The sequence below is a fragment of the Lissotriton helveticus genome, chromosome 7 (assembly GCF_964261635.1).
Source record: "Lissotriton helveticus chromosome 7, aLisHel1.1, whole genome shotgun sequence".
NCBI classification, from domain to species: Eukaryota; Metazoa; Chordata; class Amphibia; order Caudata; family Salamandridae; genus Lissotriton; species Lissotriton helveticus.
This window is the reverse complement of record NC_136068.1, coordinates 582104363-582119223: the sequence shown is the minus strand read 5'-3', so window position 1 is coordinate 582119223 and position 14861 is coordinate 582104363. Positions and strand designations below refer to the sequence as shown.

The following is a 14861-nucleotide window of genomic DNA, read 5'->3' as shown; positions in this document are numbered from 1 at the left end:
ATCTGGATTGATTCCAAACTATCTTTTGATGGCCACATTCACAAAGTAGTAGGGAAATGTTTCAGGGTATTGAAGAATCTCAATCGTACCTTGGATCTTCTTCCCTTAGAGGCCAGACGAACCATGACCCAAGCTTTAGTGACTTCCCGTATAGACTACGGCAATGTGCTACTCTTGGGAACTACAGGAAAAAACATCAAGCGACTGCAGGTTCTTCAAAATACCGCAGCACGTCTGGTCCTTCGACTACCCAAAAGAGCTGCTTCCAAGCCAGCCCTGACGGCGTTACATTGGCTGCCTATAAGGAAAAGAATCTTATTTAAAGCGCTATTAATTTGCTACAGGATCACTGCGCACACAGCCCCTCCCTATCTGGCTGACCTAGCCCTCTGCTATGAGCCTAGCAGAACACTCCGCTCTAGAGGAACGGGTCTACTTATAACTCCTCGTGTTAAAAAAGCCAGAATGGGTGGCCGCTCCTTCAGAGTGTTAGCAGCCAATAAATGGAAATCTCTCCCAGTCAACATCAGATTAGCAGACACTGAAACGAAGTTTAGAAAAATGCTAAAAACCTATTTGTTTACCATTTAGCTCAGCCTTTTCTTTTGGTCACGGCTCTCTCTCTCTCCACAGCGCGGGGACACGCCGGGATGGCGTCACCATGCGCTCTATAAACTCCTTTAATAATAAATAAATAATAATAAATGTCCTGCGGGCGTGACTTTGTTGGCAGATGTTCCCAATAGCACGCCAATTGTGTCCTGCAGTCTGCCACATTTTTGAACCACTCTATTGTTGTCGGGGGCCTGCAGTGCCCCAATGTAGGGCCACCTGTCTCTTAGCGAAGAGCAATAGCATTGCGGGAAGCCTCCTAGAGTTTGGTGGCACATCTGTAATAAATCCCAACAGTGCCACCAATGGGGGCCAAGGCAGCTTTTGGCCAGGTATGTTTTTGATGTGATGTAGTATTTTTAGCCAGAAGGTTGCTATGGGTCGGCACTGGCAGGCCAAATGTAGAAAGGTCTCTTGGGGGGCCCGCACTGCCAACACCTATCGTCTGATCGTAACCCCAGATCGTAGCTGTATGGGAGTGCGGTAGAGGCGGTGGAGATATTTAAAGTGGATGAGCCTGAGGCGATAGTTGGGAGACAGTCTCGATAACTGCCTACATCCGAAGATAACTGCTCATCTGTGATGCTCTCCCTTAGATCCTCTTCCCAGGCCCTGCACGATGTTGGTACAATGATGGGAACGTCTTTTTGTGTTAAGGTGTAAATACGGGAGATGAGTTTCCGGCCCAATTCCACAGTTAGTTTGTTTTCAAGTGCCAGTAGGGCTGGGGGTGGATTTGGAAATGTTTTTAAATTGCTCCTGCAGAAGGAGTGTATCTGATAGTATAGCAGTGTGTCAAGCGTTGAGAGCGGTGTAAGGCCAATCATTTGTTGCAGCATTAGGAAATTATCTCCTGGGTAGAGATCCTGGCCTATCTTGAAATTGTGTATGTGCGCACGCTCCTGTGCCTTGGCCTCCATTAGTGGGGGTAGCAATGGGTTGTTTAATAATGGCATGGAGGGAGCATAGAGTATGTCTGTGGGTGCATGCTTGCAAAGACCCCCCATGCCCATCGCATGGTTTCTACTGTGTCTACTTAGTCGCGCGGGCGTTTGTAAGATTGGTAAAGTGCTGTGGTCAGTAGAAGAGGTGCTGCTCTGTCTATTTTAATTGCCACGTGCGCCTGGAAAGGTGTAGGGTGCGCCCAAAAGAGCAAAAACTGTGCTTGGGCACTATAGGCGTAAAGGGCAATGTCCGGGGCCGCCAGTCCGCCCTGTGCCTGCGGCAGCGTTAAGACCTCCCAGGATATCCATATCCATTGGTTGTCCCCCCGCTCAAACCAACTCAATCATGAGTGAACGGAGGCACTTGAAGTATTGCACTGTAAGGGGAACAGGCATATTAACAAATAGGTACAGTAATTTGGGTAGGATACTCATTTTTGCCACATCTATGCGTCCGGCTAGGGAGAGGGAAAGCGTTCTCCACCTCTTCACTCTGTCCTCTATCCAGTCCACTACCCTGCCATAGTTTGCCGTCCAAATGTCCTGCATATTACCACTTATTCAAATGTCCATATATCTCGTCGGACAGGTTGTCCAAGCTATTGAATAGTCAGTGTCGAATGCCTGTGTCTCCGGCGTGAGTGGGATGATTACGAATTTGCTCCAATTGACTACCACACCAGACATGCCTGGGTACCGCACTAGTTCTTGTGTCATGGGCGCAAAGTTATCCTTTGGATCCATCATGTGCAATGTGATGTTGTCTGCATACACTGACACAGTGAGTCCCCTCGTTGTGAACCCTATCCCCCTATTTGCGTGGTGTTGTCGTATGCGGGTCGCCAATGGCTCTGTGGCTATCGCAAACAATAACGGCGACAGGGGGCAGCCCTGTCTAGTGCCCCTTGTGATTGATATAGTTTCTGAAACCAGGCCGTTGACTCTCAGTTGCGCCGTAGGCAACGTGTAAAGAAGCTTGATCTGTTGAATTAAGAGTGGGCTCAGTCCCAGCTTCTATAACAGCGGGAACAAGTACTCCCACTCCAGGGAGTCAAATGCCTTGGTGGCGTCAAACAGTGCAGCAATCGCCGGGACATGCGGGGCGGGATAGTGTAGTAGCCCAAATAACATGCTTTAAGTTATGAGAGGTGGACCTCCCCGGCACGAAGCGGGATTGATTAGGCCTAATAATCAGCGGGAGCAGAGGTTGCAGTCTGGTGGCCAGGAGTTTGGTAAACATCTTGGCATCAAGATTTATCAAAGAGAGTGGGCGATAAGAATCACATTGGGCAGGATCCTTGCCCGGCTTTAATAGCGTGATAATAATTGCCTTGCGCATGGACCCTGGAAGAGTACCCAACTGCAGTGCCTCTTGGTAGACTGCTAAAAGGTAAGGGGCAAGCAGCTCTGAGTATTCCTTATAGAATTAGGCCGTGAGTCCATACGTACCAGGTGCTTTGTCTATTGGCAGGCTGCCAATAACTTGGCGCACATCTGCTTCCGTAAACGGTACATCCAAATAATCTCGGTGTACCCTACTGAGCCACAGGAGTTCTATTGAGTCAAAATAGTCTCCTAAAACAGAGTCTGATGGGCTAGAGCGGGATGTGTAGAACTGTGCATAGTATGTCCCCATGGTTTTGAAAATGTCAGGCGGGGTGAGCGCCGTGTCACCGGAGGGGGTGTCGAGTGCAGTTATGAATGTAGCGCCTCTAGGTGGACTCAGGAGATTTGCTAGCGTCTTGCCCGGCCTGTCTCCCTCACTGTATCGGCGTGCAGTTGCATGTTTGTGTAGAAAATTGGTCTCCCTGACTGCCTCTTCTTGAAATTCTGTTTGCTTTGAATGTGTCCCAGTTGTGGATGATGGTGCATTGAAATACTGTGCCTCCAGTGTTTGCAATTCTTTTTATAGCCTGCCCAGAAGCCCACGTATGTCGCAGAGCACCCCAGATTGACCAGCTATACAAAACCCCTGGATCACCACCTTGAACGCCTCCCAAAGCGTACCAGCAGGATCTACTGAACCAGTGTTGTGTGCAAAGTACTCAGTTATCTGCTCTTTGATGCCTTCTCTAAAGACTGCGTCTAGCAACGCATTCGGGGGAAGGTGCCATGCAAACAGCTGGGTTTGGGCACCGAGAGAGTTAATGTGACCGGGGCATGGTCTGACAGTGTTTGGGCGTGATGCGGGACTGCCGTTACCCAGGAGTGTAGATCTATAGTTGTGAGCCAGAAAACAAGTCTGGACCATGCGTGATGTTGTTGTGTAATACATGTACCCTTCAGGGCAGTGGAATGGAACACTTGCCATGTATCAATCAGGTTGTATACTGAGATCAGTCCTTTGAGGACCGAGGCAGCCTGCGGGTGGTGTGTACATGAGAGTCCAGCTCTGTTGTCTGTCAGTGACAGAACAATGTTAAAATCGCCCCCCCTAAAGTAGCGCAGCATCCCCTTGGATTGCATTTGGTGCCAGACCTGCAGGAAAAAGGTGGGGTCATCCACATTAAGACCATATACGTTTGCAATGTTGACTTGTTGAGTAAACAGTTTCCCCAGTCAGAGCAGACATTGACTATCTAAGCTGCTGACAATCTTCGACATTTGCCAGGGAGCTCCCGTCTGGCAGTTTGGTTTTTAAAATTGTATCAATAAAGGGAGGGGGGGACCAAGAGCAGGTTATGGTCCAGTGTCCGTGCTCCTAACGTAAAACGTCTAATCAAAACAAAGGGGACACTGTTCCGGAGGAGGGATGCAGCGTGTCACCCACTCACTAAGAAAAGAGAGGAAGGAGGGAAAAGGGGATTTCCTAGGTCTAGAACCTGATGGGTGAGAGGGAAGAGCAGGTCTTGCCTCTTGATGCCCTCACACACCCCGAAGGATGTCATGTTTCATCATCAGGCGTTTGCTCCTCGTCGGGCCTGCGCTGCAACGCCCTACGGTTCCCCCAAAGGGTCACGTTAGCGGAGATCTTCTGATAACTGCTGTTTGATGTGTGCGGGTGTGTGGGGTGAGTCCTATGTGGAGGGTGATGAAGTGCATGCAAAGTATTAAAACTGACTACGGATAACCGAGGGTTGTGTTTAGTGTGACGATACCCTTGTTAGAATAAAAAAAAAGTAGGTTTATGAGTTACCCCAATAGGCTCGATAGGCTAAATCCTAACAGTTGAACAATCTGTATATTAATCTGCCATGTTGTTCGAATTTTCACGCAAACAGCTCACTGTACAATTTTGGACTTGTATACACGTTTTTTGCTTATTGTGTTGTATAGTTATAGAGGCTTTATGGTAATCTTTCTGTTGAATACTATATATGTGTATATACTTTCCGGAAGTGTAAATGTTGCAAACCAGTAATGTCTCGTAATATGTAAGTGTCGGTTTGTTGAAATGCTCCTGTATAGCGCTCTCATACCCTGTGCAGAGTCATGTTCGCGCTATAGAAAACACTAAATAAATATAATAAATAAATAAAGTAACTAGAAGGTCGACATGTTTCGTGGCTAAGTGGTCACATGGATCCTTGGCGCTTCTTCAGGACTGTAAAACAAAGTGAGGTGAAATGCACGTGAGTAGTGAAAAAAAGGGTGAGTACCCTCTTAGGTTTCAGGGCGGGCCAAAGGACGGTGAACCTACAGTGAGGCTACAACTAAATAGTTGATACCGCTCCTGAACATGACCTAGGAAAGAAGAACAAACAACATAGAGGACATGCGTCAGACATATATGTGAGGCTTCAGGGTGTGCCTCAGTTGTGTACAACAAAGCTGCCTACATCGCATAATAAGCAAGAGACAGACAGGGTTAATAATACCATGGCGCGAGGCTCCGTGCGGTGTCTCTCCATGTGTGTAGTCGGGCCGGCTCCACGCAGCGTCAGAAAGCTGGTGGTTACATGTGCGGCCCCATCGGAACCCTAGGAGCCACCCACGCCGGGCGTGGCATCATGTATTTAGGAGCCCAAGTTGTATAGCATGTACCATTATTGTTAAATCAGGTGTCATGAGAGCCTACATCTTAGAGGCGCGTAGTAAGACAGTGGCCTTCAAAATGTGAAGGACTCTCAGCACTGCACTGGTATGCCTAGTCAGGAGTACATTGCACATGTAGTGTTTCGCAGGGAGAGGTTTTGCTAGACCGCCATTAGAGGCTGGGCGGCATGATAGAGAATCCTTACCTAATGAAAGAAAGGAGAATTGCTCCAAAGGCTAATAGCGAATGATGCCCGCACCTTACTGGGCTACAAGAGAGGAGACGAAGTAGAGCATATTTGTAAGAAAAACAACAGACATGCATCTCAGCCATGGTACAGCAACTTAAGTGTTCAGGATCCATGGTCCCAGTCTCAAATTCCTTCTTACAGTTAAGCTAGGGTGCCGGCTCGTTAGCATCTACCACGTCCATACGCCTGCCCGATGTGGAGTGGCCCTGATGTGGAGTGGCCCTGATGAGGACCAACCTGTTTATAGTGAGGTTAATTGATGCTAGGGCGGTTCCCTCTTCCGGGATACAGTGTCATGTTGCAACTTTGTACGCATGTGCATGTGGTGGAGGAAGACAATGCTCCTGCCTGGGAGAGAGGACTGTTACCCGTGATTTACGCATAAGCGGGCAAGTGGCTCCTGGTCATCATGGTGCTCTGAGACGCCTATAGCATGATGAGGTACGCCAGTTGCAGGAAACTAACGTATCCTTACTGGAGCATCTTCTCTAGTTTCTGCCTTCCAAGCTATGTGTCTCAGCCTTTATCCCTTCAGCTATCTTCAAGACACATAGGGCCGATTATGATGTTGGGCAGAAAGCCTCCGACCAGCTGTCGGAGGCTCATCGTAGGTTTCAGTCTGACCGCCTTATTAGGATGACCGCAGGTGTAGTGAAACCTGCAAGGGGATTCTGATGCGCTTCAGACTGGCTCAAGGAGCCCGTCAGAGTGTCGCAATCCACCATAATCCACTAATGACGATAGAGCCAGGCTCGGCTCCTCTGTTGGGATTATGATGGCACTTTCCGACAGCCTTTTCATGTCAGCCTTTCCGACATTGAAAGGATGTCGGCCTTTCCGACATGGAAAGGCTGTCGGAAAGTTTCTTTGGGGGCCCCTAGCAGGGCCTCCTTCCCCTCCATTGTGGGGTCTGGGGGGGCACCAGAGGTGAAAACACTGAAGTTATTTCATCACTAAATAAAGCAGAGCAAGCTTACACTTACTATGCGATGCATCTATTATTTTTTGGCAGATGCCCCTCATTTGCCATCCTTTAAATGATCCTCTGATTGAATAAAGGTGCAGCTAAGCCCAGCAGTGTATGGAGTCCCGTATTAGCAGGCTTATTTGAGTTTAAGGTGTGTATACCTTTTCCAATGGCTGGACATCGGTATGTATGATTGAAGGTGCTCAAGGACTGAGCATAGAGAAGTTCACTAGGTATTAACCTTTACTTTTTAATGTTTTTTTTTTTGGATTGACATTTATCTTATATGAATATAGAAAAAAATATCTTTTGTTGGCTTGTATTTTCTGGGTGTGTGTTACACGCATAAAAATTAATATGTTATAATCAACTTGCATTTTATTTTATTCTTATTGTGTGCTCATGTTGGATTTAAAGACAGTAAAAGTACATGGAATTTCATTCTTTTTAGTGTTACTTGATGTCTTCATGAATTCTATGTTCCAGGTTTGTTTGGACACATCCATTCAGTCATTGTGGGCAATCCAATACTTCCTGGATACTATTTGTGTTTTGAACATCGGCTCACGGTTTTATATTGGCTTTTTGTCCCACGGAATGGTCATTATGGACAAGTCTGAAATCCGCAAGCATTATCTGAGACACTGGTTCTGCCTTGACGTCCTTTCGTCATTCCCTTTTGAACTCATCAAGTTAGCTTTCCCTGAGGATGTTGGACTTGGACAGATCGTGACATATTGTCGCATGAGTTGCCTTTTACGGATATTTAGATTCTTCGCACTTATTTGTAAGTATTTGGCTGTATTTTATTGTCATTCCTTGTCTTTTTGCAATGTTCAGCTAATTTTTGTATGTGTTCAAATGCAAAAAAACAATGGACTCCATTCAGCTAATTATATGAGATCAACCACTAATTATTATTGATCTTAATTATTTGATGCAAGTGGATTACATCTTATGTTTAAAAACTCATTTTTCTGCATTACATTAAAATGCAGTTTTTATCTATTTTGTCTGTTTTCTAATTTTTACAATTTTTTATTTCCCAAACAATGACCAGGCAATTGATGGGATTAATTTCTGATTTTATTTGATATATATGCCAGGTTAAATCCGTAGAACGAATACAAAATCTAAATGTGTGTTATATGCAAAGTCATATAGAATAGATATGAAAGCAAGTATCATTATTGTAAGTGATTGTGTTGCAATAATATACAATCAGCCTTTGGGAAAAACAGTCCCTAAGAATAGCTGGTCATACAGATAAATCTGTAGCTCAAAATGTGTTCATTAAATCATAATGGTTTTCCTTTGAACTCTAACTGCAGCAATTCTAGAGGGAAATTACTATGTTTAACAATGTCTGATATAATGGCCCTAAAATATATAATGGGCAAAAGTTTCCATTCCCCTTTGCAGATGCACAATTGAGGCAAATTGAGGATTCAAATATAGATAGGGCTAGCAACAGGTAGTGTCATAGTAATGAAGACCCTTAGAACTTTGACTGTTTGCAGCTAACACACCATTATTGGCCCATTCCTACTGCACTTTTTTCAAACTGTTTTTATTGAGTTTCTTTTCCAATAGAGCAATTACCAGATGTCTTCACATCTTACATCACATATACAAAGTACAATCAAGGCAGCACAAATCATACATCAAAAGGGGTTAGACCTTGTGGCAGGGCTGAGGTTTCAAGGACTTATTTTGCTTACACTTGTAGTGTGGCTCATATATAGGGGAAATAACTGCTTGTTGAGATACTCAGGGAACAAATATAAGGGCTTTGTGTGAAACTTTGGGTCACAGTTGCGGTTCAGAAAACACTAGGCCATTACCGTGCAGGGAAAGATGGGGCACTATTCGGATATCCAGTATTGGGTGAATATGAAGTTATACAACCAACACCTCTGGTTGTTATGGTGTAGAATAGAATGGAGGAAAGAAGGAGTGTGGAACATTGGTAAAGTAGATGGAATCGGATTAGACCAGAGGTAAGGCAGGAGGAGAGGAGAATGGAGGAGTGGAATACGCTGGAGAATAAAACATGATATGGAAGGCACAGGCTTAGTAGAGCAGAGTGGAAAGAACAAAATAGAAAATCAGAATGGTGACTGTAACAGAGTAGACTTGCAACAAAACGCCGCATGAACCACGTAAAACCACTAATTGAGAACAAACTCACTGCCCATGAGCGAGAGCGAGGCGATGAGTTTCCAACCGATATGGTTCTAGGTATGCGGTTTGGCTTTTGGCAAGTGATAGGACGGAGAAGGGCAGGGAAACACATTTGGACTTTAATACCCCATGGAACACAGTTAGGAGTGACATGGACCATACAGGAAAAAAAAGAGAAAGGACTGTTGTGAGTTAAAGTCTTTTCCTTCTTTACAATAATTCACCTATGTATTACACTGTTTGCAGGTTTTATGCATCATTGAAGTTGGGGTGCTGATATCAACCTCCATACCTTGCTGTTCTCTGTACCTGATACATTACTCTGGTTGTTGATGCTAGTTCAAGAGGTGGACAAAGACCAGAAGTGGAGCAAGTGGGGAAAGTCTATGCCATATATAGAGGACTTCTGACTCAAAATGTCTTCTATAAATTTATCACATGTTCGCCCTCTTCTTGACCATCATAGACATATTCAAGATCATATTACAATACTAACCTAGAAGGAAGGAAGAAATGGAACATATAACAGCTCACGAGGATGGTTAATGACAATTGTGAAAGACAGCCATAGTATGACAGACTATGCAGGAAAGGTTGTATTCTTACATAATGTAAATGTTCCACATTCACAATAGTCTAAGCATTGGGTTTAGTTATTTACACAGTTGTGTATTTTAGTTTTCATGAAACATTTCAGATTGTGGACATTTGCTATTAGCATGTGAACCCAGAGTTTTGAGTCTATTGATTCAGTTATTCTTGGAATTCATTGGCACCCTCGAACGGCTGACCAATTTTTCTAAATCCTACGTCATGGCATGTGGCTCAAAGCGTATTCCATTAACAAGTATTTTGGTAGGAACAAACTGCCTTTACAACATTAATACGTTCTCTTACCTGGGTTGGTCTTTAGTTCCTCTGGCTCATGGACACCAAACATAGTTGAGTAGAGTACTGCCTGCCGAACATCCACCCGCTCCCATGGGGCTCCCATGTTGCAAATTTATTCCATGCTATGTGTACTGGTTGCTACCTATGAGGCGGGAATCTAGGGCATCTGGGACTCCTCTGTAATTCAAATAGAGTAACATCGCTTTTGTCGAAAGCTTCTATCCATCCCACTTTCTACTTCACACTTCATCTGCCATAATGAGCTGGGGTTAAGTTATATAGCTGCCCGTGTTCAAAACTGAGCCCCTCCCCCAGTTGATCTGGCTTTCAATTTGGAAAAATGAGGAGGCATCATTAACAAGAGATATAATAAAAACTGCCTTGCGTGTGATAAAGGCCTCGATCAACGTCGACACATTACTGTCGATCACCAAAGCGGTTAACGCAGAGAAGTCATAGATCAACGTCTCAAATATGTTCTTTTTCTCAGGGAGACATCGAAGGTCGCCATCAACGAGTAGATAGACGTCAAGGGAGAAAGATGGATCTTCTTCAGGAACTGTGTCAGCTTCAAGGCTTCAGAAGATGCAAAAAAAGAGAAGGCTGATTTACACATCGGATTCAGAGTACTCCGAACCCACTCTCCATCTAAGAATGTTTCCTCACTAACTCTTCCTCAGCAGTCTCCTCCTCATATGCTAGATGTGGAACCAAGACTTCTGACACCGCTACCACCTCCTCCTTCTCCGCCGCGTCCACCACCACCACAAAGACCAAGGTCTAGGTCTCACACGAGGCATCGCTGTCGCAGCCATAGACACTCCTTTACTCATTCCCATCGTCGACATCCCGGTGTAAGGTCTCATTCCATTCATAACAAGGACACTTCCTCTTCTAGTACAGGAATATATTCTGCTACGCAATCAGACTCTCCTCCCCCGAGGATTTCACCAGTTGATCACATATCTACCTTTCAAGAGGTTTTGGTGCGGGTGGCTTCGAAATTAAACATTCCAATGTCCACTCCAATACCATCAACTTCAGTGATATTTGAGGCTCTTCAGCAGAGACATGCTTCTCGTCCCTTGCTTCTTCTGGTGCCAGGCCTCTTAGAACCAGCTATGGAACTTTTTCTAACACCCTCTTCAATTAAGTCAGCTCCATCCAGGCTACAAAAGAAATACCGGCCTCAAGAGCAGGAACCCACATTCCTATGGAGGGACACAGCTCCGGACTCTGTTATTGTGGTGGCAGTGAAAAAGCAACATACCACGGCTCTAACATCTACAGTTCCACCAGATAAAGAGAGCCAAAAGATAGACTGTCATGGTTATACAGTGGAAACTAGGGATGAAGGGGTTAATCACACCAACCACTCGGGCATTTTCTTACTTTCTTTATAATGCAATGACTGGAGAGAGATTGGTGTCCCCTGGCCCGTTTATCAGGAGTCTACCAAGAGAGTACAATTCCCAAAAGTCCTTGGAAACCGGGCAAAAGGGAAAACCCGGAAAGACCCTGGCGTTCCTGTATGCTATATAAGCCCCTCCCTTTTCTGAGGTCGGGGCTTGACAATTCACTTCCAGTTTCCTGTTTGCTGCATTTGCCGAGTGACGTGTTCCTGGTGTCTAACAGCTCTACAGTGCGGTGTCCGAACATCCGTGATGGAGTGTGTTGCAGCCAAACCAGCTATTTTCTGGATAAAGGGTGTGCTTCACCCATCAGTGTGACGATAAGGTATTGTTGCTGGTTGACGGGAGGGGAGAGAAGGATCTCTCTACCCGCTTTGGTGTTCGCCAGACAGTGTGTTGTTGCGCTGTGATTTCTAACAGCGAACAAGGATTTGTTCATATGCACTGTGCTACCAAACAGCACATGAGGATTGGTTAATGTACTGTGCCTTCTAACAGCGCGCAAAGAATACTTTGTATCATCAGATGCTTCTCAGGGCAGGAAGTGCGCTACAGCGTACAGAGCAGGGAGAGTGCACTGTGTCATGCCCCTTGCCTCTACGCTGTGGGGGTGTTGCAGGGACAGCCAAATGCAGTATTTGGCATAATACCATGATATTGTTGTTTCTCAAGTCTTTGCAGGTATTTAGGCTTCGTTTCTGTGCGTAGGGACCGAGACTTGGTTTTGCGCATACATTTGAAATCTTTGTGATTTGACTCTGGATATTGATGGATTTCTGAGGCGCTGCTTCTGATCCTATTATTCCTGTGCTGCTTGTGTCTGTGTAAGTCATCTGGGTATCCATGTTCACTGCAGTCATTGTGCATGGTGTCCTTTACTTCTATGCATTACTTTCTTTCTTGTGTTTCACTTTGGTACTCCGAGGTGCGAGAAGTGGCTCCTGTCAAGAACCCTCCACGCTCAACCATAGCACAGTGGAAGAAGACAACAGGCCTAGCAGCTCTATTTATTGTTTTCTCCATTCCCCCTTTCCCCACGTGTTTTCTCCCAGAGCGGTGTCGTTTGTATGCTTTGGGTGATTACACTTAATGGAATAAGGGGACCTTACATCGACCTATCGACTCCGCTGGTTGGCATCTCTAAGGTCAGTGACATTCTTCCTGTCTGGCAGTCCCTGACATAGACGCAGTGGGAAGGAAGGTGTGTAACACAGCAGCGTCTTCCATGAAAGCTGCTAGTGCCACAGCCTTACTGGGCAGATATGACCGGACACTGTGGGAATCGCTCCAACAGTGTGCGGACTACCTTCTTAGAGACAAGAGAGAGGACTTTAATGAGATTTTAACAGAAGGTCTTATAGTCTCTAATCAAGTAATATGCGCAGCAACTGACACATCCTTTCTTGCTGCACATGGGTATTGACACGGCGTGGCACTTCGGCGGCACTCATGGCTGCGCCCGACATCGCTTAAGTCTGAGTCACAGCAACGCATCCTGAATCTCCCGTTTTCAGTTACAACCTTTTCAGTGCTCGTGCAGACGAGGAGATGGCCAGGATGAAGGTGAAAATGGAAACGTTGAAAGCTGTTGGCCTGGAAAGCCCTAAAGAACAGCGAAAATCTTTCTGACTTTTTCAACGCCGCCATTCAACACAGAGGGTTCAAACCCCTCATGGTACCAGGGCTGACAGTCAGGTACACAACAACCGTACCAATGCTCCTGCCATCCTTATCAAAAACGACAACCAAGAGGAAGGTTATGTGCAATCGGCCTTCAAGGCGAATACGTCCACATTCCCATCATAAAGAAACATCACAAATTCTTAAAGTCTGCAGTAGGGAACAACCACTATCAATACTGTGTACTTCCACTTGGCCTGAAGTCAGCACCCAGGACCTCTTCCAAATGCATGGCTGTGGTAGCGACCCATCTGATGAAACAGAAAATGTTTGTCTACTCCTATCTAGTCGATTGGCTAATCAAGGCATCCACGTATCAGGCGGCTGAGCTAAACTTCAATTGGACCTCCGATCTTCTCCTTCATTTGGGTCTTCATGTCAACCAGGCAAAGTCATCCTTGAGTCAACCTTGATTCCTGTTCAGTGCCTGCAATATCTGGGAGCATCCATCGATACTCACATGGCAACCGTGTTCCTTCGGAAGAGAGACGCTTATCGATCCTTCGGAAGGCTCAGGTTCTCATAACAATATCTCACCTGACTGTGAGGAAGGTCTCCTCGCTCCGGGCTTGATGGCATCCTGTATATTCCTCACACCGAATGCACATGTTTATGTTTAGGCAATTTTTATAGCGCGCAAATACCCAGGGGTGTCTTGGCGCTGACTGATCAGACGATGGCTATAGCAGATCTTAATGTGGGAACAGCCAGGTTTCTAATTTCTTCCTAAAGTTAAGGAGAGTTGGGGCAGTTTTGATGGTGAGAGGGAGTGAATTCCATAGTCTGGCTGTGGATCTCCACCTGAGACCCCTGCAGGACTGCCTTGAAGACCAATGGAACCAGCGAACAGGAGATTGGAAACACCTGATTCAGTTGTCTCAGCATGCCCTCTGGTCCATCAAGTGATGGTGTTATCCCACCAATCTCCTACATGGGATCCCACAAGGAGATACCTACTCAAACCATAGGCATGGATGCCTCTCTCCTGGGATGGGGAGCCAATACAGGTCAACTTCAAATCCAGGACAAATGGTCACGCAGAGAATCCACTTGGCACATCAATCTGCTAGAGCTGAAAATACTGTAGTTTAAGTAACCAAACGGTGTGCAGCACAGATAGAGCCCGCGTTTCCCAGAGAGCCGAGCAGGTTCCTCAGTGGCATGGCCGCGGTTTAATGCTAAATTAGAAGGATGTGGCGGAAAAAATACCAAATCCAGTTAATCCACCTCTGTGCGCGTAGCTTTATATCTGTGCACATCATACACAGTACAAAAAAAAATCACCCCGTGCTAACAAAACGAATATGTTTTGGGTAATGTAAATAGTGCTGATAAAAAGCACTGTTTTACTGTTAAAAACCTTACATTTTAAAGTGCGAATCTGTAATAAACAATAGCTAGGAATGTAATAAGCGTGGGCGCTGTATGTTAGTTAGCTCTGTAGATTACCTCACACATACATTTTATAGCGTTGCTTTATTTGTAAAAATAACTCCTGTCTGTGCCCAAGAAAATATGCTTGTTCTTAAAAAAAATGAGATCCCAAGCAGCAGCCGCGCTGAATACGTGACACAACGAGTGTCTGCTTACAGATTTAAAGGCGTGTAAGGCACTCGTCTTGCTGTGTTCTTACAAAAAAGTCTATAAAACATCAGGACAGCTAACAAAATATCACACGGAGTAGCGCTGCGCATTAAAAATAATGATGAGCACTTTGCTACTTAGATAGTAACAGCGCAGCCTCCTTGATCCTTTTAAATTAGCATCAGCTACAATAGTTATATTCAGAGGGTGTGACATGTTTAAAAGCATATTGTCCTCAAAACAACCCCCGATTCCAAGCAGCAGACACACTAAATACGTCGCACACAGGTTACAAAGAATATATGGAGCCCTCCTCTTTCTATGACTAAATTGCTTGTTCTTTCAAAAAAAAGACACGATC

The 14861-nt window shown here is 45.4% G+C and overlaps 1 protein-coding gene across 7 annotated transcripts in view; it reads left to right on the top strand.

The window, feature by feature from the left end:
• Window positions 1–14861, top strand: part of LOC144768773 (uncharacterized) — a 9320023-nt gene that overhangs the window by 695493 nt on the left and 8609669 nt on the right. For 6 of the 7 annotated variants that reach the window (XM_078652700.1, XM_078652694.1, XM_078652695.1 and 3 more), the window contains one exon: window positions 7236–7536. The exons of the other annotated variant lie outside the window; for it this stretch is intronic. In XM_078652700.1, coding sequence (XP_078508826.1) covers window positions 7236–7536 — 301 coding nt within the window. The remainder of the gene's footprint in view (window positions 1–7235; window positions 7537–14861) is intronic. 7 annotated transcript variants of the gene reach the window in all.